At 56.3% G+C, this 27,448-nt stretch overlaps 2 protein-coding genes across 7 annotated transcripts in view; both read right to left on the reverse strand.

Annotated features, from left to right (window-relative positions):
• The window catches only part of HDAC8 (histone deacetylase 8), a 46,539-nt gene extending 39,253 nt beyond the window's left edge, over window positions 1–7,286 (reverse strand). For both annotated transcript variants that reach the window (XM_049827232.1, XM_049827225.1), the window contains exon 1: window positions 7,199–7,286. The gene's annotated coding sequence lies outside the window, so the exon portion shown is untranslated. The remainder of the gene's footprint in view (window positions 1–7,198) is intronic.
• PHKA1 (phosphorylase kinase regulatory subunit alpha 1) lies at window positions 62–26,131 on the reverse strand. 5 transcript variants are annotated; one of them, XM_049827220.1, is made up of 33 exons: window positions 25,990–26,131; window positions 25,435–25,593; window positions 24,871–24,918; window positions 24,148–24,316; window positions 23,691–23,773; window positions 23,402–23,482; window positions 22,835–22,933; window positions 22,575–22,721; window positions 22,200–22,253; window positions 20,859–20,981; window positions 20,650–20,745; window positions 19,840–19,947; window positions 19,558–19,636; window positions 18,989–19,123; window positions 17,806–17,915; window positions 16,994–17,138; window positions 15,957–16,035; window positions 15,450–15,529; window positions 13,372–13,545; window positions 12,883–12,977; window positions 12,539–12,678; window positions 12,239–12,395; window positions 12,001–12,080; window positions 11,722–11,800; window positions 11,506–11,635; window positions 11,038–11,139; window positions 10,516–10,628; window positions 10,094–10,132; window positions 8,946–8,990; window positions 8,513–8,683; window positions 7,936–7,989; window positions 7,595–7,795; window positions 62–7,326 (listed from the first exon to the last, which is right to left on the reverse strand). In XM_049827220.1, exons 1-33 carry the CDS (start codon window positions 26,065–26,067, stop codon window positions 7,153–7,155), a joined length of 3,627 nt encoding a protein of 1,208 aa, XP_049683177.1. In that variant the 5' UTR covers window positions 26,068–26,131; the 3' UTR covers window positions 62–7,152. The 5 variants fall into 5 exon arrangements, with proteins under 5 accessions (XP_049683177.1, XP_049683176.1, XP_049683173.1 ...); XM_049827219.1 differs by having other exon boundaries at window positions 13,372–13,548; XM_049827216.1 differs by having other exon boundaries at window positions 13,372–13,548; window positions 15,354–15,529.
• Window positions 26,132–27,448: the final 1,317 nt, after the last annotated feature.

A 27,448-nucleotide genomic window follows, 5' to 3' on the forward strand; every position in this document is an offset into this window, starting at 1 on the left:
TGCCCAGCCCGACCGGGCGAGAACAGCCGCACGCTGCGTTAGAGACAGTTTATTGGGGGCCCCCACCCCACGCAGCTCGGGGGGGGTGGTTCTTCTTTAAAAACGTAGTAACTGTCATTAAAAAAGGCCCGAGGCCTGCATGCACCCACCCACCCGGCCCCGGCCCCGCGAGGGGAGGTCTCCTGCCAGAGAGGATGCAGCCTGGCAGCCCACTCCGTAGAGGAGCCCCGGAAGGTGCCCAGCGCTTTCTGCTGGAGCTCCCTGTGTTCGGCCGGGGCCCTGCTGACCCCCAAACAGCAGCTTCCTTGTGATTTTCTCGGGACGGAGAGAGAAGTCGGGCTGGGGCTTACAGTCTCTCCAAGCCTCCTCTGCCTGGGTCAGGGTTTACCAAGTATGCAACAACTACAGAATAGCTGCTACCATAAGGAAGCGGCCCTGAGAGACAACCCAGGAACTGCTCTCAAGCCCAGCTTTAAGGCCAAGCAAACCTGGACATCAGAAAACACACAGGAGAACCTCAGTCGCTGAGGGGAGCTGCTCCAGAGCCAGTCAGATCTGCAGCGGAGCGACAGATCTTTGCCCGCAGGGCCATGGCCACCCCCGCGCCTACGAAAATTAGCCTGGGGAGCGCTAGTGACTGGGAACGCTGCAGACAGAGCGGGCAAACAGAGCGTGGTGCTGCAGTTGGCACAGAAGGGTGTGGGGAAACAGCATCATCACCCTGCCAGCTCAAGAGATGAGCTCAGCTGATGGTCATCACCCTCTCAGAAGGAGCTTAGCGATGACATCCATCTAGCAGAAAGCCACGTCCTTGGCACTCGCCAGAACAGATGTGGCAACCCAGATGGAGCTCCCACAAAAACACGCAGCCATCCAGGCCTCAGGGCGTGGCAGAGCCTTGCACTGGTAAGGGACAGGAGTAGTGAGAACAGCCATGTGAGGTGTGACCAGGTGGACGATCTGCTCAGCCTGGTGGCAGAGCTACAGGAGGAAGCAGGAAGGTGAGAGTCTGAGAAAGACCAAGGGACTGAATTTCTCAGGGAGTCTGAGAAAGAGATAGACCGGTGGAACCATGCTCTGCCCTCCCTGAGACAGAAACAGGGACAGCTACCAGAAAAACCCCAAGATCAATGGGATCCTATATCTTTCCCCCGCCAGGCTGAAGGCAGTAGCTTAAAGGAAAGGAATGAATGGAGGCAAGTTTACACTTGGGGCGGCAGGCAAACCTCCTTCTTGCCCACCTCGCCTTCCCAGGTGCCTCAGTACAACAACTGTGAGGCTCTGGATGTGGAAGATGAGTCAATGGATGATGGTCCATCTACACCAGAGGTGTTGCCAAGGTCAGAAAGGCCTACCCCACTGTATCACGAGCACTTCCACAAGGAAGATAAGATGGGTTATAGTTGTAGATGACTCCCTTCTGAGGGGAACAGAGGGTCTGATATACTGGACAGACCCTCCTCTTAGGGAAGCCTGCTGCCTCCCTGGGCCTGGGTTAAAGACATAACTAGGAAACTTCCTAGGCTGGTATGGCCCTCAGACTATTACCCATTCCATGTCAGTGGCGATGAAGCTGCAATGCGTAGTTCAAGGGCAATCAAAAGAGACTTCAGGACCCTGGCATGGTTGGTAAGGGAGTCTGGAGCACAGGTTACTTTTTCCTCTCTCCTTCCAGTTGTGGGCAGCGACAGTAGAAGAAATAGACAGACCCAGTATACGAATACGCGGCTCCATGACTGGTGTCACCGCCACAGTTTTGAGTTTTTCAATAATGGGATGGCCTACACGGCACCAGGCCTGCTGGCATCCGATAGGATTCACCTTTCTCAAAGGGGGAAGAGGGTCTTTACTCATGAGCTAGCAGGGCTCATTGACAGAGCTTCAAACTAGACTTGAAGGGGGAGGGGAATAATATCAAGCTTGCCTGTGACAAGCTGTGAGATGACACATCAGAGGGACGGGGTGCTAGCAAGGGCCCTCAGCCTGTTGCTCTGAGACATGCTGTGTGCACTGGAGCACACTTGGAAGTCTTATGAAGATGAGCCAGGGTCTCCTGAGCTAATAGGAGCCAAGAGAAAAACACCAGTAAAATACCTCAAAGGAACTAAGATGTGTTCCTCTAAGAAGGTGACACATCCAACAGCCCAGCTGAAGTGCCTCTACACCAATGCATGCAGCATGGGCAACAAACAAGAGGAGCTGGAAGCCACCATGCTGCTAGAAAGCTATAACCTAGTTGCCATTACTGAAACTTGGTGGGACAAGTCCTGTGGCTGGAGTGTGGCTATTGATGGCTACAGGCTGTTCAGAAGGGACAGGTGAGGAAGGAAGGGTGGAGGGGTTGCCCTCTATGTCAAGAAATTCATAGATTCTGAAGAGCTGTTTCTGAAAAATAGCTATGAGCAGGTTGAAAGCTTATGGGTAAGAATCAGACCAAGGCAACAAATGGAAACTTGTGGTTGGTGTCTTCTACAGGCAGCCCAATCAAGGGGAGCCTATTGACGAAGCCTTCTTACTCCAGCTACAGAAGGCATTGCACTTGCAGGCTCTCATTCTGCTGGGGGATTTCAACCACCCTGACATCTAGAAAAGTAGCATGGCAAACTGTAGGCAATTGTATTGGGTTTGCATGGCAAGGTTTTAGTAGCCTGGGGGCTACCGGGGTGGCTTCTGTGAGAAGCTGCTAGAAACCTCCCCCATGTCCAATAGAGCCAGTGCCAGCCAGCTCCAAGATGGACCTCAACGCTGGCCAAGGCTGAGCCCATCAGCGATGGTGGTAGTGCCTCTGGGGTAACATATTTAAGAAGGGGAAAAGTTGCTGCACAACAGCAACTGCAGCTGGAGAGAGGAGTGAGAATATGGGAGAGAAACAACTCTGCAGACACCAAGGTCAGTGAAGGAGGAGGGGGACAAGGCGCCCCAGGTGCCGGAGCAGAGATTCCCCTGCAGCCCATGGTGAAGACCATGGTGATGCAGGCTGTCCCTCTGCAGCCCATGGAGGTCTATGGCAGAGCAGATGTCCACCTGCAGCCCATTGGAGGGCCCCACGCCAAAGCAGGCAGATGCCTGAAGGAGGCTGTGACCCCATGGGAAGCCCATGCGGGAGCAGGCTCCCAGCAGGACCTGCAGACTCGTGGAGAGAAGTCCACGCTGGAGCAGGTTTGCTGGCAGGACTTGTGACTCTGCAGGGGAGCCACACTGGAGCAGTGTGCTCCTGAAGGACTGCACCCTGTGGAAGGGACACACGCTGGAGCAGTTAGTGAAGAACTGCAGCCCATGGGATGGACCCACATTGAAGAAGTTCATGGAGGACTGTCTCCTGTGGCAGGGACCCAATGCTGGAGCAGGGGAAGAGTGAGGAGTCCTGCACTTGAGGAGGAAGGAGAATCAGAGACAACATGTGATGAACTGACCCTAACGCCCATTCCCCATTCTCCTGCACCACTGGTGAGGAGTAGAGAAAATCGGGACTGGAGCTGAGCCTGGGAAGGAGGGAGGGGTGGGGGGAAGGGGTTTTAAGATTTGATTTTATTTCTCATTATCCTACTGTGATGTGATTGGTAATAAATTAAACTAATTTTCCTCAAGTTGAGTCTGTTTTCTCCATGATGGTAACTGGTGAGTGATCTCCCTGTCCTTATCTTGACCATGAGCCTTCTGTTGTATTTTCTCTCCCCTGTCCAGTTGAGGAGGGCAGTGATGGAGTGGCTTTAGCAGGCACCTGGCATCCAGCCAGGGTCAAACTGCCACAGCAATCCAGGAGACTCCCAGAATGCACTGAGGATAACATCTTAAGCCAGGTAATAGATAGCCCTACCAGAGGGGATGAGATACTGGATCTGATGGTCACCAACACAAGCGAGCTAATTGGTGACATCAAGATTGGAGGCAGCCTGGGCTGCAGTAATCATGCACTGGTGGAGTTCGCAGTCCTGAGGGATATGGGCAGGTGAAGAGTGAAGTCAGGACCCTGTATTTTAGGAAAGCAAACCTGCAGTTGTCTAAGTAGTTAGTCAACAGGACCCTTTAGGAAACTGTCCTCAGGGACAAGGGAGCAGAGCAGAGCTGTCAGATCTTTAAGGATGCTTTCTATAGAGTGCAAGAGCTCTCAATACCCAGGTGTAAGAAATCAGGAAATGAAAGCGAGAGACTGCATGGATGAGTTGAGACCTGCTGGTCAAACTAAAGGGCAAGAAGGAAATGCACAGGCAGTGGAAGTAGGGACAGGTATCCTGGGAAGAGTATAGGGAAGCTGCCTAGTTGTGTAGGGATGGGGTCAGGAAGGCCAAGGTGTGGCTAGAGCTGAACTTGGCAAGGGATGCAAAGAATAATAGGAAGGGCTTCTATCGGTATGTCATCCAGAAAAGGAAGGTCAAAGCGTACCACCCTGATGAATGTGACTGGCAAACTGGTAAAAACACAAGCAGAAGGCTGAGGTACTCAACAACTCTTTTGCCTCTGTCTTCACTGGTAACCTCTCTTCCCACACCTCTTGAGTGGAGGGACCACAAGAGGGGGACCAGGGAAGCAAAATCCATCCCACTGTAAGAGAAGATCACGTTCATGACCACCTGAGGAACCTGAACATACATAAGTCTACGAGTCCTGAGGGAATTCGCTGATGTAGTTGCCAAGCCACTCTCCATGATATTTGAAGACTCATGGCAGTCAGGTGAAGTCCCTGGTGACTGGAAAAAGGGAAACATTACACCCATTTTTAAAAAGGATAGAAAGGAGGACCTCAGGAACTACTGACCTGTCAGCCTCACCTCTATGCCTGGGAAGATCATGGAACAGAACCTCCTAGAAGCTGTGCCAAGGCACATGGAGGACAGGGAGGTGATTCAAGACAAGTATGGCTTCACCAAAGGCAAGTCTTCCCTGACCAACCTAGTGGCTTTCTAGGACAGAGTGACTACATCAGTGGGCAAGGGAAGAGCTACAGATGTCATCTCTCTAAACTTCTGTAAGGCCTTTCACACAGTCCCCCACAACATCCTTCTCTCTAAATTGGAGACTGATTTGATGGGCAGACTATTCAGTAGATGAGGAATTGACTGGATCACCACATTCGGAGGGTAGCAGTCAACAGCTGAATGTCCAGATGGGGACTGGTGACAAGTAGTGTCCCTCAGGGGTACGTGCTGGGACATCAATGACATAGACAGTCGGATTGAGTGTACCCTCAGAAAGTTTGCAGATAACACCAAGCTGAGTGGTGCAGTTGACACACCTGAGAGAAGGGATGCCATCCAGAGGGACCAGGATAAGCTCAAGAAGCAGGCCCATATGGACCTCATGAGGTTCAACAAGGCTAAGTACAAGGTCCCACACCTGGGTCAGGGCAAACCCCAGTATCAATACAGGCTGTGTGATGAAGTAATTGAGAGCAGCCCTACAGAGAAGGACTTGGAAGGACTGGTGGATGAAAAGCTGGACATGAGCCAGCAATGTGCACTCGCAGCGCAGAAAGCCAAATGTATCCTGGGCTGCATCAAAAGAAGTGTGGCCAGTAAGTCAAGGGAGGTGATTCTTGCCCCCTACTCCACTCTGAGTGGAGACCCCCATCTGGAGTACTGTGTCCAGCTCTGGGGTCCCCAGTACAAGAAAGACATGGACCTGTTGGAGCAGGTCCAGAGGAGGGCCACAAATATGATCAGAGGGCTGGAACACCTCTCCTGGGAGGAAAGGCTGAGAGAGTTGGGGTTGTTCAGCCTGAAGAGAAGGCTCCACAGGGACCCCTTATTGCAGCCTTTCAATACTTAAAGGGAGCTTATAGGAAAGATGGGGACAAACTTTTTAGCAGGGCCTGTTGTGATAGGACAAGGAGTAATGGTTTTAAACTAGAAGAGGGTAGATTCAGACTAGACCTAAGGAAGACATATTTTTTTTTTTTTTACAATGAGGGTGGTGAAACACTGGCACAGATTGCCCAGAGAGGTGGTAGATGCCCCAATCCCTGGAAACATTCAAGGTCAGGCTGGACAGGGCTCTGAACAACCTGATCTAGTTGAAGCTGTCCCTGCTCATTGCAGAGGGTTTGGACTAGATGACCTTTAAAGGTCCCTTCCAACCTAAATTATTCTATGGCTCTATAGCCCCACTCACCCCACCACTTTGTGGTGTGTGTGTGCCTGATCCCCATCAGTCCAACCGCTCTGGGGTTTGACCTGCAGGATAGAGCAGAGCTGGGACCAAGTCTAAAGTCACCACCCCTCTCCTGTGCAAGGCTGTGGGAGCTGGGACAGAGGCCAGAGCTGCGCATTAAGAGGACATCTGTGATGGCACAGATAATGCTGAGCCAAGCAGGCAGCTCAGAGCTGCTTCACAGGGCATGTATGAACTTGGGAACCTAAGACTTAGCCATTAGCAACACAGCCAGGGACAGAGCAGACAGCATGGAAGGGCTGCCACCAGCATCCCCCAGCCAGCCAGAAGCCCTGTCCTCACAGCTTGGTGGTAACAGGGATCTGTTACCACCTTGGGATGCTCCTGGCTCCCACAGCCTACCCAGCTCCACACACTTGAGGGGGGCATGATAGGCCACCTACCTCCAAGCAGCACAGCTGTGGCTGGGTTGGACTGTTTTGATTTTGAGTGTGTTGGGAGAGAGGCTCAGGCAGCATCCCCTATTCCTCTAAGACTTTTCCATCAGCAGCAAGAAGAGCAAAAATGCCAGCCTACACTAGTATAAATCCTGCAAATTTGGAATGAAAAGCAGCACAGAACAGGTTAAACCCCTTGAATCTGCTGGAGGCAGGGAGAGCGTGAACTCACCAGGGAATGCTGTGGTGCTGAGCACACACACTTGGTGAGGGGTGCCCTTTCCATCTCCCTCAAACACAGGCCCCTCCAGGGGTGATGGCCCAGGAGGAGCCGCACAGGCAGACGCTTCTAACACAAGCAGGCTTCAAAGCTCAGCCTTCCCCTGCCAGCCCTTGCTCCACAGTCTGCATGCAGGCACAGGTCAGCTTAGCATGTGTGCCTCCTGCAGAGCTCCTCAGGAGAGCTGCTCACCCACTGAGAGGCCAGGACTGGGAGGAGAGATGGCCATGCAGGCTGCCTGCAAACTAGCCTAATGCCCATCTTTAAAAAGCTGTATGAAACAACCCTCCCATGGCATCTGCAGCCTGGGGAGAGGAGCTGTGAGAGCTACTGCATGGAGCAGCCGTCAGCGGGCAGGAAGTCGTACACGTACATGGCCACCGACTTGGACAGGTAGGTCATGGTGCCAAACCGACCACTTGGTGCGCTGTCATACAGCAGGCTGCAGATGCCTGTTGTGGGATCCCTCTCCAGCATGTGGTCGTCAGCACCCAGGGCTTTCTGGATTTTGGACAGGAAAGGAGAAAGGCAGCATTAGGAACAAGGGCAGCCCCCTCACCAGCTTCCACCCCAAGCATCTTTGCACTCACAGCATGACACATCGATGGTGAGCAGTGGGAAGAGGATACTACATCTTTGCTGTGCCCCATGAACACAATGGGGACAACAGGCAGGACCCTCCAGGTGGGTGAACCCTGTGTAGCTGTGGGGAACACAGCCAGCAGCCCTGGGTGCAGGCTGTGACCCCTGCATGAGGCCTGGCCCCTACCTGTTCCTCATAGAAGAGGTCATTAGCTGTGTGCAAGATCTTTTCCACAGCTATGACGCCGCCAATGGTGTGCACCTCCATATCCACCAGCATAGTGAGCACTAAGATAGCCTCTACCAGCAGCTGCCTGTACTCTGGCTGGGGCACACGGTTGAGGACTGACTCCACATGCACAGCAAACTTCATTTCCCCGGGGGTCATCTGTGAGGAGGGAGAAAGAAGTGCACTTAGAGCACCATATCGCCAGCACAAGTCCTGAGCTATGCTGGGCACTCGGCCCAGCAACCCAGCACCCAGCCCCAACCCACCTGCCCTGTTTCCCCTTCACATAAACCTCCTACCTCTCTGGTTGTTGAAGAGGGGAGAATAAAGCCCTCCACAGAGAGACCATGGCACTGCAGAACAAGAAGGACAGACCATAGTTATGACCTGGAGAAGCACTGTGCTAAGAGATGTAGGTCCAGCCCACTAACTCGCTCCCACTTGAGCAGTACATGCTGCCCATGCAACCCAGCTCCACCTCCTGACGCTTTGCACAGCATCACTCTGCATCAGCCAGAGTCTTTCTGCACACGGCACAGGGCTCTGCTCTCTGGCTTACCGTGCTGAGGACAAGCTATGCCTGGAGCTACTTCAGCTGTGGCTCCAGCCCTGCCCCTGGCTGGCTAATGTATAAAGCACCTCAGCAGACCTAGCCCCGCTCTGCAAGGGTCAGCACAGTATGAGGTAGGTCCTGCATGCCTACAAGGAAGCTCCAGGTCTTCCCCAGCTTTCCACAGCCAGGTGCAGGCCTTGTCCATGAAGCATGTATCTACACAAGATGGGAGACCAGCCCCGGGTGCCTAAGTCCCCCTGGCAAGGCTGGTGCCTGGGACCACAGGCTCGCATGGAGAAAAGCCAGCCAAAAGTCCAGCTCACCTTCTGTAGGACCTTCCAGACATTCTGGTAGAAGCCCACAGGGACACGGTTGAGGGCCCCATCCAGCCTCCGTCTCCGCTGCCACTGGCCATGTCGGCTGTCCTTACTGCCCTGGTCTTCCAGCGTTCTTGAAAAGGAGCCCTTGCCCAGCAGCTCTGCGTGCCCAGTGGACTGGGCAGACAAAACAAGGACCACAGAGACTGCTGCAAAGTTAAATACCCCACAAGAATGTAGCCCACTGCTGCCCAAGAGTTTGTGCTCACCCAGCCTGGTTCTCAGGGCAGAGCTGCCACCCCCTGCCCCCAGCAAAGCCCTCCCTGCAGCCCCGGCTCCCTGCAGCCCCGGCTCCCTGCAGCACCCCCCAGAGCACAGCTCCTTTCTGCAGCCACAAACAGGACAGACACCATGCATGCAGCCAACAAACTCAGGTTACCAGAGAGGACTTCAAGTCAGTGTCTCCAGACTGCAAACTGAGGGGCTGAAGGAGAAAGGGAGAGACAAAAATCAGACTGTGCCAGAGCAGGGCAGCCATCATGGCAAGCAGAGCAGCAGCAGCATGGACCAAGCTTAGGTCACAGGGCAGTTATCCCAGGGGCTATGGTTAGCTGGAGACTGAGAGGTAGTTTTGAAAGGCGAGCTGCAGAAACTCTCATGTTAGCACCAGAGGGGAAGGACTGCGCCAGGGCACGGAGCAGCTGCAGGGCCCTCACATACTGGTGCTGCAGCAGCAGCGGGCTTGTGCAGGCTGGCACGCAGCAGCAGGGCTGCTACCACTCGGTTGGCTGCTAGCATGGGGAGGGATTTAGTCTCAGGCAGACTGGAGGGCCAGCAGCAAGGTCACTGCCCATGGACAACCCTCTTCACCACATACATGGTCTCTCTGCGACGCCAGTTTCACACTGCAGCAGGCTGGCCATAAACCTGCTGCATCAGCCTGGTCCCCACGTGTCCTGTCTCTGAGGACGGGACCTCTCCTAGAGCTCAGGACTCCTCCTAGACACATGCCAGGCACCAGAGGAGGTCCTTGTCATCTGTAGCTGGGCAGGAGCCTCTTCCCCCAGAGAAGAAATAGCTGGGGAGGCTACACACAGGATCTAGTGATCACCAGCGAACTGCCTGGCAGGGCCACTGCTAGTCATTGCACTGAAAGCATCGTGCCATCCTGCTCAGCCAGTTTTTGTGTGTATAATGGAATCTATTCAGCCATAGCAGCTACACACCAAAGCTCCCAGCTGGCTGTAATGTTAATACACCCATAGCTTAGAGAAGCCTTCCTCCCTGCCAGTCCAAACACAGCAGGTCCCACTCAAAGGGAAGCTCCCTGAAGGCTGTAGGGCAGCCCCAGCCCTGGGCCCCCATGTTAAGCCATGCCAACCTCTTCCCAAGGAGCCAGCCTCCTTTTCCCATCCTGAACAGAGCAACCCTGAGCCTGCCAAGAGGGGAAGCCAGCTCAGTGCTGCAGCAGCTCACTCAGCAGGTCTGTTTAGAAAAGCTCATGAACTCATGCATGCTTGGAAGCTGCCCTGGCGCATGGTGTGAGGGATAAAAGCTGAGGCTGCAGGAGGACCAGCGTGGCTTCACCTTACTCCCAGTCAGAGACTGCCTACGTTTATCCAGTTGCTGCAAGAGAAGAAGGAAATGAAGTTTCTGCTGCTGCAAGAGGCCCACCAGGACACCAGCCATGCCTAGGACACCGTGTAGTCCTCCCCACCAGGACACCAGCCATGCCTAGGACACCATGTAGTCCTCCCCACCACGACACCTTCTCAAGCACCCTTGTGCTCCCCCTATATTGCACTGTCAGAGCAACCCCCACCCCCACTAACAGATTTAGCCCAATTCTCCCCCCAGGACAGGACTGGAGCCAAAACGAGCTCCTGGAAGCAGCTGTAAGCTCTCTGCAGCTCCGGAGTGAGTGAGATCCTGCTCTCCTGTCAATCCTACCTGTCCTATAGCTGCTTGTCACCCACCTGGCAGAGGCAGCCTGCACCACCTGCCCTTACCTGTTTGATCTCACTTTTCAGCCTGACGATGCCAGCACGCTCAGGCTTGGTAGCCCCAACAGCCCCCACCTCACAGATGGAGATAGTGGTACCCGACGAGTCGGTTGATCGCACTGGAGGGGAATAGAGGTCTAGAGTGGGTACCATGGCTCAGGGCACAGATGTCTCATTGCTACTCAGGTGCCTGTACCTCTGCACACCTCTGCCCTCTATCCCAGCCAGCACCAGAGATCCATGAGCACAGCACAGGACTGCTTCAATTCAGGCCTGACTGGGCCAAGTGCTGAACTAAGCAAAGGCCCAATGGCCCCAGGACTTGGGCTTGATCCCCAGAAATCAGCTCAGCACCACCCTGAAGAGCATGGCTTCTCACTGGACCACTGCAGTGCAGAAACAGCTGTGCTGAATGTGCAGGAGGACAGCGACATCCCCCACAGATGGGAACACCTGGAGCTGGCCACAGTCCGCACCAGGACCCAGCTTTGCCCAGAGATTCTCTCACAGCCCTGCTGAGAGACTCACCGCTTCTTTCCACCCCAAACTCCTTGCCAGAGAGGATGTGGTAGAGGAGGTTCTTCATGTCTGACGGGCTGAGATTCATCAGGTTCTCAGTGGCTTCTCCAGCTGGAGAGAACAGATTGGGATGTTGTACCCTGCTTCACAGCCCCCCGGGACATTTCTACCCTGCACCCCATACTGTTAGCAGGGGAAAGCACTGGTACGGGAGCTCATCCTCCAAAGACGTATGCTAACTCCAGGTGTTGCCTACAACAGAGACTCTTCCCCAACCAGCCTGAATAGAGACTGCAGTGAAATCACCCGCTTGTGCTGCCTGAGAACAGTCCAGCTGCAGACCCCGGCAATTTCATGCAGGGTCTTGTCCTGGCGCTGAGCTGCCTGTTTTTAACAGCGCTTCTCCTTCCTGGCTGACAGTGCCCCAAATCATCACAACATCCACCCCAGCCAAGGTGCCATCCCCACCACACGTACCCGAGCAGTGCAGGGAATGCGCCAGCTCCGTTGCCATCACCTGGATGATGAGCCCGATGCGGATGCGGAACATCTCAGCAAAGAGCGTGGGCTGTGTGCGCATGCACATGGCCAAGTACACCATGATCTCCTGGAGGGGAAGAGGCAGATCACCCCACTGTCACTCACCAGGGCAGACACCCAGCTGTGGGGTCCCCTGCTGCGCTGGCCCCTCACCTGGGTGAGGATGGACACACTGAGGTTCTTCTCACTGGCTTCATCAATGAGGGAAACAAGCTCCTCATAGGGGATGGGGCTAGGGAGGGAACAAATGGCAGAGCAGGTGAGAGGCAGCAGAGTGAGCCCTGCATCTCTCCTGGTCTGTAGAGCCCAGAGAGGAGAGATACAGGCTGGACACAGCCACCCAGAACTGTTCCTGCCCGTGGACTCTAGAGCAGCAGGCTCACATCCAGCCCCAGCCCAGCACGCATGGGGAGGGAGAGGTGCCACACTCACGCAGAGATAGTCTTCTCACGTGGCTCCGGGGGCAGCCCAACTGTCAAGTGCTTCTGGTGAGACAGAAGGTCAGTGCAGGCCTGGGGACAAAAAGAGTCATCCCAGACATCAGCAGCAGTTCAGGGTTTGGGACCTCAGCACGAGGCAGAGCTGATGCAGCCACAGTGCGCCTGCCCACTCTTGCTGCCTCTTCCCCTACAGACCTCAGCCTGCTGAAGGCCGACTTCCCTGTTATTACCTCGTCCAGAGCTTCCACCTTCTTTTTGAGGATGCCAGAGATGTAGCGGATTAGGGCCCACTGGCGTGTGTTCCCCACCCGCACGTACAGCTCAGTGAGGAGCTCCTTGACGGTTGGGCCAGGCTCGCTATCAAGCCCCGTGTGCCACTCGGGCCCCCTGCAGGAGACACCAGGTTATAGCCAGCAATTTGCCCTGCAGCAGCTTCATGGCGGCCCCCAGGCTTTGTGGGTCAGGACACCTGCACGGCTTCACCATCTCTCTCTGCTCAGTGAGCAAGCACAACTTGGAACTCATCGTACTTGAGGATGTGGAGCATGTAGAGGATGTCCGCTTGCTCCTGCAGGGTGGGGCAGATGCGCAGCTGGTCCACCAGTGCCTTGCAGTCCACATTGCCATCCTCATCACGGGGCAGGTTCATCTCTGCATGGAGTGCGTGGCTCTGGGGGAAGGGAGACCCATGCTCCTGGTTAGCACCGCTAGCACCCCACACCAAGTGTGGTCTGGTTAAGGAGCCAAGGCCATTCACCCATGGATACTGCCCCTTGCCAAACACCAAGCCTTCCCCATGCAGCTCCACAAGGACACTCTGGCTCCAGCTGAAAGAATGGCACTGCTCAGCTAGTCCGGGAGGGACAGGGCTCACCTTGCCATCCACGTCATGCTGGTGGGGTGAACTCAGCAGCTTGACCGACTGCTGGGATGCCTGGAAGATCTTGCTGGGGACATACATCCCAACATCTAAAAGAAAGCAAAGGTTGGTGTGGACACTTCTCAACCCCAACTACCACTGCTGTGCCCCAAACCACCTCACATCTAACACTCTGCTCCCCCAGCAGCCCCTGCGGAGAAGCTGGCTGTGGGAGAAGCAGTCCCTGCCCACCCAGTTAGAGGAACACCATGGGGAGCTGCCATCCCTTATCATTCAGCAGTTTCCACGAGGACTGCACAGGCACCAACTCCAAGATACTCCATGGCCAACAGGATAGACATAATGTGCCTTTGTCCAGGCACGTTATGGGTTGCTCTGCAGTCCATGGAGGCCCCAGCATTGCACAGCTGGGAAAGCTCCCAAAGCACCTCAGCCTCACTCCTGGGCTTGAGTGAAGGTGCTGAGGATGCTGGAGTTACTCACTCTGGACATGAAGGTCCTTGGCCTTGGATGCCAGGGACATGAGGTCACGGGTGGTATGGACAGCAGCCCGGAAGCGGCTCAGCCCTCCCCGCTGGGCGGTGGGAGGAAGGTTCGACTGGGGAACTGTGCGCTGCAGCAGATGGTCCAAGTACTGAGCAACCTCGTCATACGTGTCTGCTGGAAGGTGAGGCAGAAGAGGGAGGGTTCAGCTGCTTTGCACCGGGGCACCCCCAGGCCCCAGAGAGCTCCCCAGCCATGCCTCAGCAAGAGCAAAGCTTTGCTGGCTGCACAAAGTGACAACGTGAGGCTAGTGCCAGCAGCTGCGCTCACAAAGCACAGCAACTGCGGCACCCCTGTTCCTGCACTACTCTGCTGCATGGGACACTGGGTGCCAGCTGGGGCCAAAGTGAAGCCCCTCTGAGTTCCACCTGGACTAAGGAAGCAATGGGGCTATAGCACATATCTGGTTCAAGCCTGTGCAAGGACAGCAGAGTCTGCTCAAACACCATGGCGAAACCCTCGTGCTCTTTCCCTCCAGGGAAGCAAGAGTCACAGCCAGGGACAGCCTGTCCAAGCAGAGACTGCTTACAAGCACCCCAGCACAGCAAGGGCGTCATCCAAGCAGGACTCCAGCATGGGAGCAAGGCAGAGTGTGTTTTGCAACACTTATTTCTAATTAAAAATTACCAATTATTTCTAATTAGGAGTTAAGAGGAGTTACAGCTCTTGCCTTGCTCTTTGCCTAGCCTCCAGCAGGAGGGGGATGCCCCAGGGGGTGAGATGCCCCATGCCAAGGCAATGCAATACAATGCAGAGCTGTCGATGCACTTCCAGCCAGTGGGCCAGGGCAAAGCCTTGCCACTCTCCAGCTGGCAGACAAGCTCTGTGGTATGTGCCCCAGGAGGTGAGCTGCAGACTGTATCCAAGGCCAACAGCATGGCATCCCTTTTCCACTCCTGCTGGGGATGCCTTGTGCCAGCGCCTGAAGGCTCAGCTGGAGGAGCCCCCCAGACATCAGGCTTGAGAACATCATCCTGCCTGGCTGCAGCACCTGACCACAGGAAAAACTTAAAATTGAGCATCTTCTAGCTGCTCTAGAGAGGCCAGGCAGGCCCTGTCTCCCATTGGGGCTGGAGGGAAGCAGACACCTTGGAGAAACCCAAGTGCAAGGAGACTGCAGGCAAAGTGACAGGACAGCAAGAGAAATAAGTATTTGGAGTCACAGCAGCACAAACATTGGCTACAGGAGCAGCAGAGGCAGAGCAGACTGATGGGAAGGCTGGGAAGATGACCAACACTAGGTCACACAGGAGGAGGAAGTACCCAGGCCTGCTAGCAAGGGGAGCAGCAAAACTTGCACCCCACCATGGTCTCAGGACAAGGCGGGTCCATCACACTGTGACAGGCCAAGGCCCTCTCAGGCATCCTATCCACAGCAGCAAGGCCTCAATTTGGCAGCCACTGGAGCAGCTCTGCCCAATGAGGATCAAAGGCTTCAGGAAACCAGAGTTTGTTTGGGGACGTGGTGGCTCTTCCCCACTGTCTCAGGCACTGTATCATCACTTTCTGCACTGACACTTGTGCACCAAAGATCCTCAGCCGAATCTCCCAAGCAGAGGCAGGTTGCGGACCCTTCATCTCTTCCCCATGCAACAGCCTACAAAGGTCACAGCAGCTTGTTCCAGAGCATCCTCCATGCTCTTCATGTCCACTTCCACCAGCCTCAGCCCCACCTGGCTGTGAAACCCCCCTCATGAGGGGGCTACAACAGCTGCATCAATTTACCCAGTCCCACCCCACTGGTGTCACCATGAGCATCATCCAGACAAGGTTAATTGATGGAGGGTCAGATGGGAACAGACACACAGTGAAAACCCAAGTGTATGGAGAACACAGTGGCAGATGCTGGCAGAGAGGTTGAGTGTTACAGGTGAGTTTTGCATTTGCCACGCCACAGCAGTGACTGGCCTGTTCCCCCTTACCATCCTCTGCTATCTGCAAGCCATGCAGCCACTCCTCGGCATCTAGCTCCTCAAAGCTGTCAATGCTGAGCTCATAACTCTTGGCAAAGACCTTACCCTCTGGCCCAGGGTCCATAAAGCTGAGATGCGTTCGGCACGACGTTGTCAGGAACTCCGACAACTTACCCGTCTGGATCCTGGGCGAGAGGAGGGGAGGTCACACAGAGAGGAAGGTGGAGGCAATACTCTTGGCTTTGCCTCCTGAATCCAGGACAGGCCCTTTGGCAGGGAGACACACTCGCCCAGGAGTCTACACATGCCCCAGTGCCTGCTTTAGCTGCCTGCAACTCCGCCAGCCACAGGCAGGCATGGAAGGGCTGCCCCAAAGCTATTAGAAGGATCCTGCAGCAATGGGTTTAATGGCATGAAGAGATCTCTCCTCTCTTGCATCTGCTCTGTTGGGACTGTAGCCCCAGGGTGCACTTACAGCATAGCACACCCCAATGTATCCTCCACAGCTTGTTCCCCAACAGCCAATGCTCAGGCCTAGCAGGCACCCTCATAATCAGGCTCTTGGAGGCCACCAGCCCTCTCCCCTCCTGCACCCCAGGAAGCTGTGCTCACCTTGCGCCACCGAAATATCCGTCCTGCAGCTTCCGCAGCATTGCCAGCACCGTGGGGTGCACACTGCTGCCAGTTTCATCTATTGGGGACCAAGATACAGGCAGTCAGGCTTTCCCGCTCAAACAGGCTCCCAGAAGGTAACACAGGGTCAGGTGGGCATTCAAACTTATAAAGCACCATGGCATCAGCCAGACCCTTTCCTTTGGCATGCACAGCCAGGCTGTTGTACCAAAAGCACCACCCAAAAAGGGAAATTCAGGACTGTCCAGGCTGGATTCCATGAAAGACAGCCCAAGACACACTTCAGGCTCCTGGGATTTCACCTTGGACTGAAGCTGACAGTACCAGACAGCAGCACCCAAACAGCCCCCTGCTCTGTCCCTGCCTTTCACACAAGGCATCAGAGGTAGTGCTGCTGTCAGTGGCAGAAGACACCACAGCAAAGGGCATGCGCAAAACACTAAGGGGATTTCAGGTACCAAGGAGAACCAAGAAGGCCTGAAAGCAGAACAGAGTCCCTTCCCTGCACCAAGCTCACAGGGAAGCTGTGAGCTGCTCCAGAGAAGCCAATTTTGCTCTGTGCCATTGGACAGCTCTTTGCTCCTTCTGCTTTGCTGTTTTCCCCTCCCTGTTGTCTAGGAAAGCCTTTAGTAGGTGGTTACTCTTGGCAAAGAGTCAAGAGGCAGGAAAAGTCCCAAAAACACTTTTACAGGGGGATTGGTTTTTTTGGTCTTGCTCCCAAAAGACCTCTGAACAAGCCTGGCTGCCCAGTGACTGAATACCTCCATGCCAGCAAACATCCCTTGAGCTGCAGGCACTAGTGCTTGGCAGGCAGCCCACCTAGCTGCCAGAACAGCTGCCAACTCAGTGTGGCTCCTTTGAGCGGTAAGCTCTTTACAGGATGCTATTGGCTATTCCAGCCCCACACTGTCCCCATTACTGAGACAGTCCCAGATCTGCCCACCCCCTTCTTCCCACAGAGGCTGCTTCCCAGGGCTGCTCTAGCCAAACGCCTTGTGAGGCCAGAGGATCTATACCGAGCATGGTGTGGGAGATGGGGAAGGTGATGGTCGGCCGCCCAGTCATCCTCCAGCGGCTGCAGAGGTACGAGAGGTCTGTCCTCAGCATCTCCACAATCATCTTGTTGTCAAGAGCCAGGTAGAACTGCTGCTGGTCTATGAACTGTGGGGACAGCAGAAGATGCAAGTGGCCCTTCCTGCAGCTGCCAGATCCCTTGGTGCCACCCACATCTTCCCACAGGTGCTCAGCCAGGCCAGCCTCACAGTGCACCCAGGGGAGATGCTCCTTTGCACTAACAGCTCATCCCACCTTACCTGGTAGGTGCCAGTACAGTCTAGCAAGGGACCCTCAAGCACCAGGGTAGCTACTGGCCACTAACTACGAGGAGGTAACACCACAACTCAGCAGCAGCGTCACCCAGGCCTCATATAGATGGCCTGTTCTGTGCCTACCCCAAGTGAATATGCACTTTCCACAGTGCCAGGCTTGCAACACTGCTTGTCCCCATACTATGCTAGACACGGAACAGAGGGAGCCCTGTCCTGCCATCAGCCTCCTCTTGGTGCCCTTGTCAGGGTGAGCAAAGAGATTTTCACCCAACACTGATCATCAGAAGGCTGAAACCCATCTCCTCCTAGCACGCACACAGCCAGGACCACCAACTCTGCTGCTTCCCTCCACGGAGCTGGAGCTGCTCCACTCTCCCAGGCTGTTCAGAGGATGTTAGGCCACCCTCAAGAACAACTCAAGTGCTCAGCCAGTGGAGAAACCTCCTGCCCAGTTCCAGATCACATGACAGCTGGGAATGAGCCCATGCAATGCCACCTACCTGTGGGGTAAAGGTAAAGATGTTCTTCCTGATGTTGTAGAGCTTGGAGGTCCCAAGAACACCCATGTGCCGATAGGGCCGTCCTGTCAGGCACATCTGCTTGTTGCGGCCTAGCAGAGGGGCAGAAGGAGGACTTTTTAGTGCAAGCCTTCTCACAAAAGCAGATGCAGCAGCAGAGACAGGCCTCTGTGCTACCAGCCAGCAGGAAAAGGCTGGTTTGTGGTTGGAGTGCCCCAGGACCCTGTGTTGAGCTGGCACAGCTCTAAGGGATGGTGATGCTCTGTCCCCCAGCCCTGCCCAGAGGGCTAGAGACACCCAGACCATGCCCAGGGACTCTTGCTGAAACAAGGACATACAGCCTGTCCTGACCTCTGCAACAAAGACCTCCAGGTCTTTGGGGATGTCAGAAGCTGGGGCAGGGCCAGGGGTACCCACCTGCACAGGGCTGCCCCCCAAAGCTGACAGCTCTATCAGCATTCTCATTGCTCCTGGATTACTCCCAGAGCCCAGGATGGTACAGCAGCAGCATCACCCCTTGGTCATGTCAGCCCGGGCAGCTGCCAGGCTGCTCCCCTGTCCCCTTTGCCTATGTCACACTTGGCCTTTTGGTGGCTTAAATTAGCCAGTGCGTGCAGCCTACAGGGGATCAGGTTTCCCCTTAGGCCCAGACTGGGTCTCCAGCTCCTGTGCAAGCCCCATGCCCGAGGGACTGCAGCATGCAGAGCTCTGAGCACACCCTCCCCTCACTCAGCCCTGCCAACCCTCCAACAACAGCCATCCCACCTGTGCTACAGGCTCCCTCAGCCAGGGACTGCCAAGGGACCCTTCTCTGGGATCCTGCTTGCCACCTCAATTGAGATCTGGATACAGGAACAAAAGCAGGCTCCTGCCCACACCAAGTCCATCCTGTATAGATCAGAGCCTGTGCCTGTCCCTGGAGTGACTGTGCAACTACAATGCCAAAACTTTATCCCTTTCAGAATCACCCTGAATAGCACTGCCTGCCACCCAGTTCCCCTTGGGCAGGAGTAGCTTTACCAGGCCCCGGAATGGGTGCCAGAGCCCTCATCATGTGGGTAGAGAGCAGCAGGGCAGGACATCAGCATCTATGAGCAGGAATGCCAGGGGATGGGATAGACCCTTCTGCACCCCTTTTGCTACAGCAGCCAGAAGCCCAGCTCACCCAGCCGGGCGTAGATGTGGCTGAGGATGCGAGCAGGCTGCACTCTGATGGGATAGACATCTGCCACAGTCTCCACGTCGATGTCCTCCTTCCTCAGGGCTGCCTTGATCCCCTCCGTCTCTGCCAGGATGCACACTGCGGAGGGAGGACAGGCTCAGTGTGGCAGGGGCACGGGGGTGTGACAGGATTGCGCCTGGCCTTTGGGGACACATACAAGGTGCCACATCATGTAGAGGCAGCTGTCTGGGGTCCCTCTGTGAACCAGTTCCCACTGCAGAGGTCTGTCTTGCTCCTCCTAACACTTTCTACACCCAAGCCTTCCCTGCTGAGTGGCAGGAGGACAAGATAGTTTTCAACCTCTGCAGAGGAGTCTGTAGCAGGTGATATTTCCCTGGGGCAATGCAGGTGGAGTGGAAGGACTTGCAGCCCATCTTATACCCACTTTGCCCAGGCTGAGATCTGGCTGCACCAGCAGCCACCCAGCAAGCAGAGCCACCTCTGTGAATTCTGCGTGGGCAGAGTTCCCAGGCCTGCCAGGCACAGGAGTGGAACCAGTCCCTTTCCCTCACCTTGGACCACCACATCGGGCTTGGGGACAGTCGCAAACCGGCGGTTGAGGGGATCTATTTCACCAGGAGCTAGAAACCCCTGAGGAGAAAGAGGTGTGAGGAAATGAACATTTAACAGGCAGGACAGAATGGGTGATGCCTATGGACAACCCACCTTTAAGAAGTCCTGGGGGATAGAGGTGACAACTTCCCCACGGTAGCTGGCTCAGGGTGGCAGCATTTGCCCTTTCAGAGCTCAGATCCTGGTCCCACAGCCCTCCCCAGCACCATGGGTGACCATACCTCAGCCATTAGGCAACCCAGGATGTAGAGGGACTGCCCCCACATGAGCGGCAGCTTGCCCATGGGTATCCTGTCCACAGTGTGGGGGTTCCTGTACTCCTCATCCACCTGGAAGACAAGCCAGGGGGTCAGGTAGGGATCCCCAGACATGGGATGCTGAAGGAAGCATCATGATTGCATTTTGAAGTCCAGCAGTTTAAGCCTTAAAAAAAAAAAGCCTACGAAAGCATTTGTCACAGAGGGTCCAAAACATCCTGGCTACATTCCTCCCCTCTTCTCATGATTGCCCCAGGCATCAGACAACAGATCAGCTGCTCAGACCTTGTTTGGCTTCCCAACATGGGCCATCCCACAGGAATGACTGACGTGCCCCAGGAGCACCGGGGCAACACTCTTGGATGCTGGTGAAGAGAGCATCTCTCCTGTACCACCTGGGCACCAGGAGGCTGTTGCTCTCAGCTCAGGCCCACACAAACACCCTCGCCACTGAATGGGAGCTCAGCACAACCTCCTCTGCCCAGGTCTGTGTGTCCTGAGCTCTCAGACGACTCAGACTCCAGGCTAGCAGCCTGTCAGCAAAGCACCCTTGTGTATGGGGGCAAGAAACACTTGGGGGGGGGGGGGGTGGAAAAAAAAAAAGTAGTTTATTTATCCAACATGGTTTTATAACAGCTCCAAGCCACACTTTTTTTTACATGGGGTTTCCATGCACTACATGTGCTGCTTTACTAACAATTTGGGTTAATAAGCAGTTAAAACCTAATTGGTAATGAGACATTCCTGCTCCCACTGTAGCTCAGGACTGCTCACCTTATCCGGTGGGACACTGTACAGCTCTGGCACCAGGCGCAACCCATTCTTCCCCTTGATGAGAACCCCCTCAAGGGCTTCCCGGTACTCCTGCACCTGAGAAGAGAGGACAGGGGATCTGCCCCTGGTCATGGCTCCCTGCACCCTTCCCCCACATGCCTTCCTTGCTAGGGACTTCCTTCTAGCCCAGCAGGTCCTGCCTCCCTTACCTGCTCCATGTTTCCGCTGAAAATCCCATCAATGATCAAGTATGCCCAGAAGAGAGGCCACTCACACTCGATGTTCTCAAACAGCTTCAGCTCAGCAGGTTCATAGTAGAGGCGGTTGGGGTCCTGCAGGGAGGGCATGACAGCAAGGCAGGTGGCGGGTGTCAGGGTCCCCTCAAACTGACAGGGGTCCTACTCCCCCCGAGACCCCAGCTTCAAATGCCCTCCCAGTCCTCCTCTGCAGATGATGACCGAGACAGAGCTGAAAAGCAGGTTCATCTCCAGGCTGTGTCCTTCCCATCAGACAACCTCTCCCAAGCCCTCTGCACTGATGCCAAAGGGACCAAAGCCTTCCTGGGCAAAGGAAGCCTACCCAGTACCCAGGAGAGCACCCCAGAGCCTTGTACAACAGCATAACAGCCCCCTTGCTGCTCCCAAACTCCCATTTGACTCCAGCCAGCCGCAGTACCACTGCAGGCAATGCTGCCCTTCCCATGCCTCGCAACTCCCCAGAAGTAATCTGCGGCTTTGCACATTGTCAAAGCTCATGAGCACTGGGAAAGTTAGACTGGAGATGGTGCTGGTCTTCTCTGGCTCTGGAGAGATGCAGCCACACATGCTGCCTATTATGGCCAGGTCTGAAGAGGCACAGCGGAGGAGGAGCATTTAGAGGCACTCGTGCCCAAAGGAGCCCCACCAGCTAGTGATGATTGAAGAGCCTCCAGGTACCATTTCCTGGTTCTGTGGTTATCAAATGTGACTGTTGCTTATAAAATTTTCCTGGTTTTCCTCCCCAGAGCAGCAGAAGAAAGTCTCTACTCGCTCCGCTGAGAGCCAAGTGTGGCAGCACACAAGCTGCCTGCTGCCCCGGCAGAGGCAGAAGCAGCTTTGTGACCTCCAGTGCTACCACAGAGCCAAGGCCATCAGGGAGGAGCACTGCATGGTCATCTCCACAGGCCTCTGGCCCTCACTCAGGGCTTGCGTGGCCCTGGGAGAGCTTAGGAAAGAGCTCACCTTGGCAGACCTCCCACATAGGGCATTGGTCCCATCTTTCCCTGGCCTAAGAGATACACACCACCACCAGGTCCCAAGATGCAGGCAGAGCCAGCTTCTGTCCATCTGCTATGGGCATGGGTGGGATGTACCACCTCTGCAATAGGCTGTGGCATTTTGGGAAGCCTTGCCCAGACCCATAACACTGCCTGGGGCTACTCAGGGCTCTCATCTTCCCAGTGCTCCTCACCACAGCCTTTGCACTGCAGCCAGGGGGGCTGCAAACACAGCCCAGGGCAGCTGCTGCTTGGTAGTCAAGTTCTGGCAGGTGGCAGGGCCGGGGACACTTACCTCTTTGGGGGTTCTGTATCCATCCCGGAGGAAGCGGCAGCAGCCGTAGCGCCCCTGGAAGGCAGGGAAAGAGGTGCTGAGTAGAGGGCACAGGATGAAATACCTTCAAACTTCAATGCAGAAGCATGGCAGGGGGTTTCTTCCAGCCAAATACCCTCTCACTCGCTCACCTAGTGCTCAGGCACCATGATCACAGCCTAGGGCCACAGTACACAGGACTGTTTCTTTGTAGACCTCTGCCACAGGTCACAGAGACTGGGAGAGGGCATGCCCCAGTACCCCCTCCCAAAGCACATTTTTGGGGAGAAAAGGGCTACAACACTTTGGACTGCAGCCGTCTCCCGAGAAGGGCAAGACAAGGGCAGAGCCGCTTACCTGCAGCTTTGTGATGATCTCTTGCTTGGTGATTTCCACCAGCTCGCTGTCCTCCACAGCGAATGCCGGGTAGGAAATGACAGAGAGCACGCTGGCGTCCACCTCCTTGGATGTGGAGGCCCTGGGCAGCATCGAGTGGAGGATGGACTACACAAAGGGGAAGGAGGGGTGGTTAGATTGCCAGGCTGGGCATTGCTCACACTGCAACCCAGCAGATCACAGTTCACCCTGCAATGGTGTAACACCCGTGCAGGTCTCACCTGGCAGTGCTGCACCTCATCCGACAGCACCCGTATCACCGACTGTGGGCCTCCCTTTGCTCCAAAGAGATCCAGCTCATCCAGTGCCTCCAAGGCAGCCTGCAAGCAGGGCAAGACCCAAAGCAGCAAGTCCTCCACCATGCTGCTCATCTGTAAGAGCTCTTACCCTATGCCAGCCCCTCTGTGTAACACACTGCCCAAATTTAAACAAACTTAAACCCTTCTGTGGCTGCAGAGCACCCCTGGGCAGAACGTGACCACATCTCCAAAGCCAAAGGTAGCCAGACATCAGCAGAGCCCTGGACATTTCTCCCACAGAACTCTGCCATTTCTGCCATAGAACTCCAATTAATTTCTCACTCCCAGATCAGACAAAACTCAGGCAAGAGGGGCACAGTTTTATCCCAGCACACGGGGAGAAGGGTATTCCTCCCCAGGAACCTATCACTGCATGGGCCATGGGGCATTGAGCCTCAACAGTTCAACATGGCCAGCCTTCCCTGTAAAAAAGCAGCACAGGGCCACTGGTGCTCCCTGGCACCCACCCAGCACCTCTCCCCAGCTTACCTTGGCCATGCCAACGGAGCTAGCATTCAACTCAGTGATGCCCTGGTTCGTCTTGTCCCCACGCTCCCATATCCCAAAGTCCTGCACAAAGGCAGCAGCACATTGGAGCAGGCAGCATTTCACTGCATACCCAGAAAGCCTTCAAATCCCACCCATTGGTGGTGCTCCCAGCAGGCTCTGTGGGACTCTGCCCACTGCAGCTCAGGAGGGACCCACAGCTGCCCCTATACACCGTCCCACCACCTGGACTCCCAGGACACGCTCCCCTTCCCCAGCACGGGCTACCCACCGCAGTTTTGTAAGCTGCTTCAATGTAGAACACAAGGTTCTGGATAAAGTTGACTTCATCCAGGCTGTGAATTATGTGGAGGCCTGAAACAGGGGGAGGAATTCACATTAATCACTCCTAGCCCACAGGCATCCCTAGAAAGGGGCTGCAGTCACCCAGGCCAGGCCCCTCCTCCTCAGTGGATGTCTGCCCCACAGGAGCCACATCCTGGCTGGCTCCCATCCCCACTTCCACCCCACTATGGCAGCTCTGGGTCTTCAGGCAAACGGGGGCTCTTAGAGAGACAACACTGAGGGGCCCAAATCCACCTCAGTTGCTGTGAGAGTAAGAAAACAGTGAGGTCAGGGAGGTCATTGCAGCAGCTTGGCACCCAGGAAGCTGCACCCAAACTGAGAACATGGAGAGCCCTGGAGATCAGCATGCTCAAAGCTGCAATAGCATCTCCCAACAGCATCACCTGAGGCCGTCATTTGTGCCAGCATGAGCAGGTAGAGCGAGGTGGCATCCATCTGTAGGTGACCCCACTCGTGGTCCCCCACCACGGTGGCACAGGTGTGGGTGTTGTACTTAGCATGCAGGCAGTCCCTGGTGCTCTGGCTGTACTTGAACGCCTCCACCTTGTCCACCTTGAGAAGGGCAAGGAGATGCAGAGGTTCATCAAACTCTGTCTCCAGAGAGGTCTAGCAGGCCCAGAGCCAAGGGCTGCCCCACACTGTCAGCCCAGCATGGGGAGCTGTGCCCGGCAGGGCAGAAATCCTACAGCCCCTGGTCCGAGCCCCTCCACGCAAGGCAGTGAGTGCAGGCTCACATGCCGCCCCAGTGCGGGGCTGCAGCCACGGAGGGCCCACAGCCACAGTTGCACCGTGTGGAAAGAAAACGGTCCCCCCAAATGCCCTCAGGGAGAAGAGCTGTGGAGTCCCAGTGCCAGCCAGGCCACAAGACAGGGAGCAGCTGGCAAAGGCTCCACTGGCCACCAGCCCACAGCACTGGGACTTCCATCACACCAGGGACAGATGCCAAGTCAGAGCTTATTTCAAGACTTGCTGGAAGGGGACCTTCTCTCTGCTTGTCAGGGAAGGCTGGCAAGACCCAGCACAGCTAGGACTGACAGAGACTGACTGTGGCAGAGCTAGGCTTTGAGGAGACCACTTAACTCTCAGAGGCGCTCTCCAGTCCCTACCTGTCTCATCATGCACTGGAGCAGCCCCCGCATCAGCTTCACCACACTCTGCAGGAACAAGGAAAACAGCCTCGTTAATCCCCATACAGCTAGGAGAAACCCTGACTCAGGATCAGCTGGCTGCTGACCTTTGCAGGGCTCCAGTGTCTGTAATCAGAGCCCCTGCTCACATTTCTGTGGCCCCTTCTCCCTAGGCAACAGCAGAAGGAAGCAAGGTTTCTTGGCATCCCAGCAAGGCCAAGCTGCTGTGCAGGGGGAGGGAGGGCACGGCTGCAGGACACAGCTCCCCAGCCCCTGGGAGAAGGGCTGTGTCTCCAGATCACCCCGGAGCCAGAGAGCCAGACCCTCCAGCTGGGCTCCAGTGTGCTCTGGGAGGAGCGGGCTCTGACATCCCTTCCTACTGCCCCCACGCCCGAGGACAGCCCTGTCTCCATTCTCACTGCACAGCCTCCAGTGGCCTTTTGGCCCCAGAGCTGGGCCGTGCCAAAAGCAAACCAGCCAGGAGGCGACAGCTGGCTCCCGGGTACCACTGGCCAGACCCCCCTGCTGCCGGCTCCCTCCTACCTGCTCCAGCTCATAGGCCTTGGCCTTGTCCTCGTCGCGGTCAGCATTCTTGCGGTAGGCCAGGCCCAGTCCCCAGACGGCCAGGATGCCGTAGACGTTGTCCCGGACCCAGGCATCCTGGTGGTCGGCGCTGGCGGGGAGCAGGCCCGTCACCGCGTCCTGCGGAGGGGGGGACACACCGAGGGGCCGCGGCCCCCTTTCCCAGTTAACTCCGCCTGGCCCGGAGGGGCCGCGGCCCCCTTTCCCAGTTAACTCCGCCTGGCCCGGAGGGGCCGCGGCCCCCTTTCCCAGTTAACTCCGCCTGGCCCGGAGGGGCCGCGGCCCCCTTTCCCAGTTAACTCCGCCTGGCCCGGAGGGGCCGCGGCCCCCTTTCCCAGTTAACTCCGCCTGGCCCGGAGGGGCCGCGGCCCCCTTTCCCAGTTAACTCCGCCTGGCCCGGCCCGCAGGGTCCGGCGACGGCTCCCCAGGCCCAGGGGCCGGCGGGACGCACCGGGGCTCAGCGGCGAGGCGGATTCCGGTCCCTCCCTCCCCCCGCCACCCCGGCAGGCCCCGCACCTGGTGCCGGAGAATGGTCTGCTGCACCAGGCGCCCGTAGCCGTCCAGCCGCACGCCCGAGTTGCTCCGGCTGCGCATGGCGGCGAGACGAGGTGGACGCGGCGGGCACCGGCAATAAGCGGAGCGGAGCAGCCCAGCCCTGCCCGGCTCGGCCCGCCCCGCCCCGGGTCCCGGCAGCGCCCTCGCTCCGCCCCGCCCCGCCCCGCGGCACCGCCCCCTCCGTGCCGCCTGCAGCGCTGCCCCGAGTACCGCGGCGGCTCCGGATCAGCATCCACGCCCGCGGTGCCCCGCGCTCTCTGGCGGCGGCGGCGGCGGCGGCGGCAGTCCCGCCGCGCGGGGCGCTCACTACCGAGCGGGCAGGACGCACCGCCATGGCGGCCCCGTGAGGGGTCGGGGGTGTGGGCGACGGGCGGCTCCCCCTGCCGGCCGGAGGCCGCGCAGAGCTGCGGGCGGACACAGGGTCACGTGCGCGGGTGTACACGGGGACACGGGTACCGGCGGGCACCGATGGACAGACATACGGACACACGGACACGGGTACCGGCACGCACCGATGGACAGACATACGGACACACCGACACGGGTACCGGCGCGCACCGATGGACAGACATACGGACACACCGACACGGGTACTGGCGCGCACCGATGGACAGACATACGGACACACCGACACGGGTACTGGCGCGCACCGATGGACAGACATACGGACACACCGACATGGGTACCGGCATGCACCTATGGACAGACACACAGACACACGGACTCACAGACACAGGTACTGGCTTGCACCTACGGACAGACACATGGACACACAGACACAGGTACTGGCTTGCACCTATGGACAGACACATGGACACACGGACACAGGTACTGGCTTGCACCTATAGAAAGTCACACAGACACACGGACACACAGACACAGGTACTGGCTGGCACCTATGGACAGACGCATAGACACAGGTACTGGCGTGCACCTTTGGATAAACACATGGACACACAGACACAGGTACTGGCGTGCACCTATCGACAGACATATGGACACAGGTACTGGCATGCAACTATGGATGAACAGGTGAACACATGGACACTGGTACTAGCATACACCTATGGACAGACACATGGACACATAGACATGGGTACTGGTGTGCACCTATGGACAGACATACGGACACACGGACAGAGGTACTGATGTGCTCCTATGGACGGACACACAGACACAGGTACCAGCATGCACCTTTGGATGGACACACAGACACAGGTACCAGCATGCACCTTCGGACGGACACAAAGACACATGGACAGATGTATTGGTGTGGGATTGTACAGACAGATACACGGACACGTGTGCCAGTGTAGGTGCCTGGACAGACTCACAGACATGCATATGGCCATAGACATGGACATGTGCGTAGGTGTGGACATATGCAGACAGAGGCATGGACATACACACACTTGCACAC

The sequence above is a fragment of the Accipiter gentilis genome, chromosome 24 (assembly GCF_929443795.1).
Source record: "Accipiter gentilis chromosome 24, bAccGen1.1, whole genome shotgun sequence".
Classification (NCBI taxonomy): Eukaryota; Metazoa; Chordata; class Aves; order Accipitriformes; family Accipitridae; genus Astur; species Astur gentilis.

Excerpts from the sequence above, each read along its gene's own strand:
- PHKA1 (XM_049827216.1), bottom strand. The coding sequence starts at position 26,067 with ATGCGCAGCCGGAGCAACTCGGGCGTGCGGCTGGACGGCTACGGGCGC. Across the intron at positions 12,396-12,538 it reads TACATGCTCCACATCCTCAA|GGGGCCCGAGTGGCACACGG; the intron begins GTACGATGAGTT and ends TGTCTCCTGCAG. Across the intron at positions 7,327-7,594 it reads ACCTCTTCTATGAGGAACAG|AAAGCCCTGGGTGCTGACGA; the intron begins GTAGGGGCCAGG and ends TCCAAAATCCAG.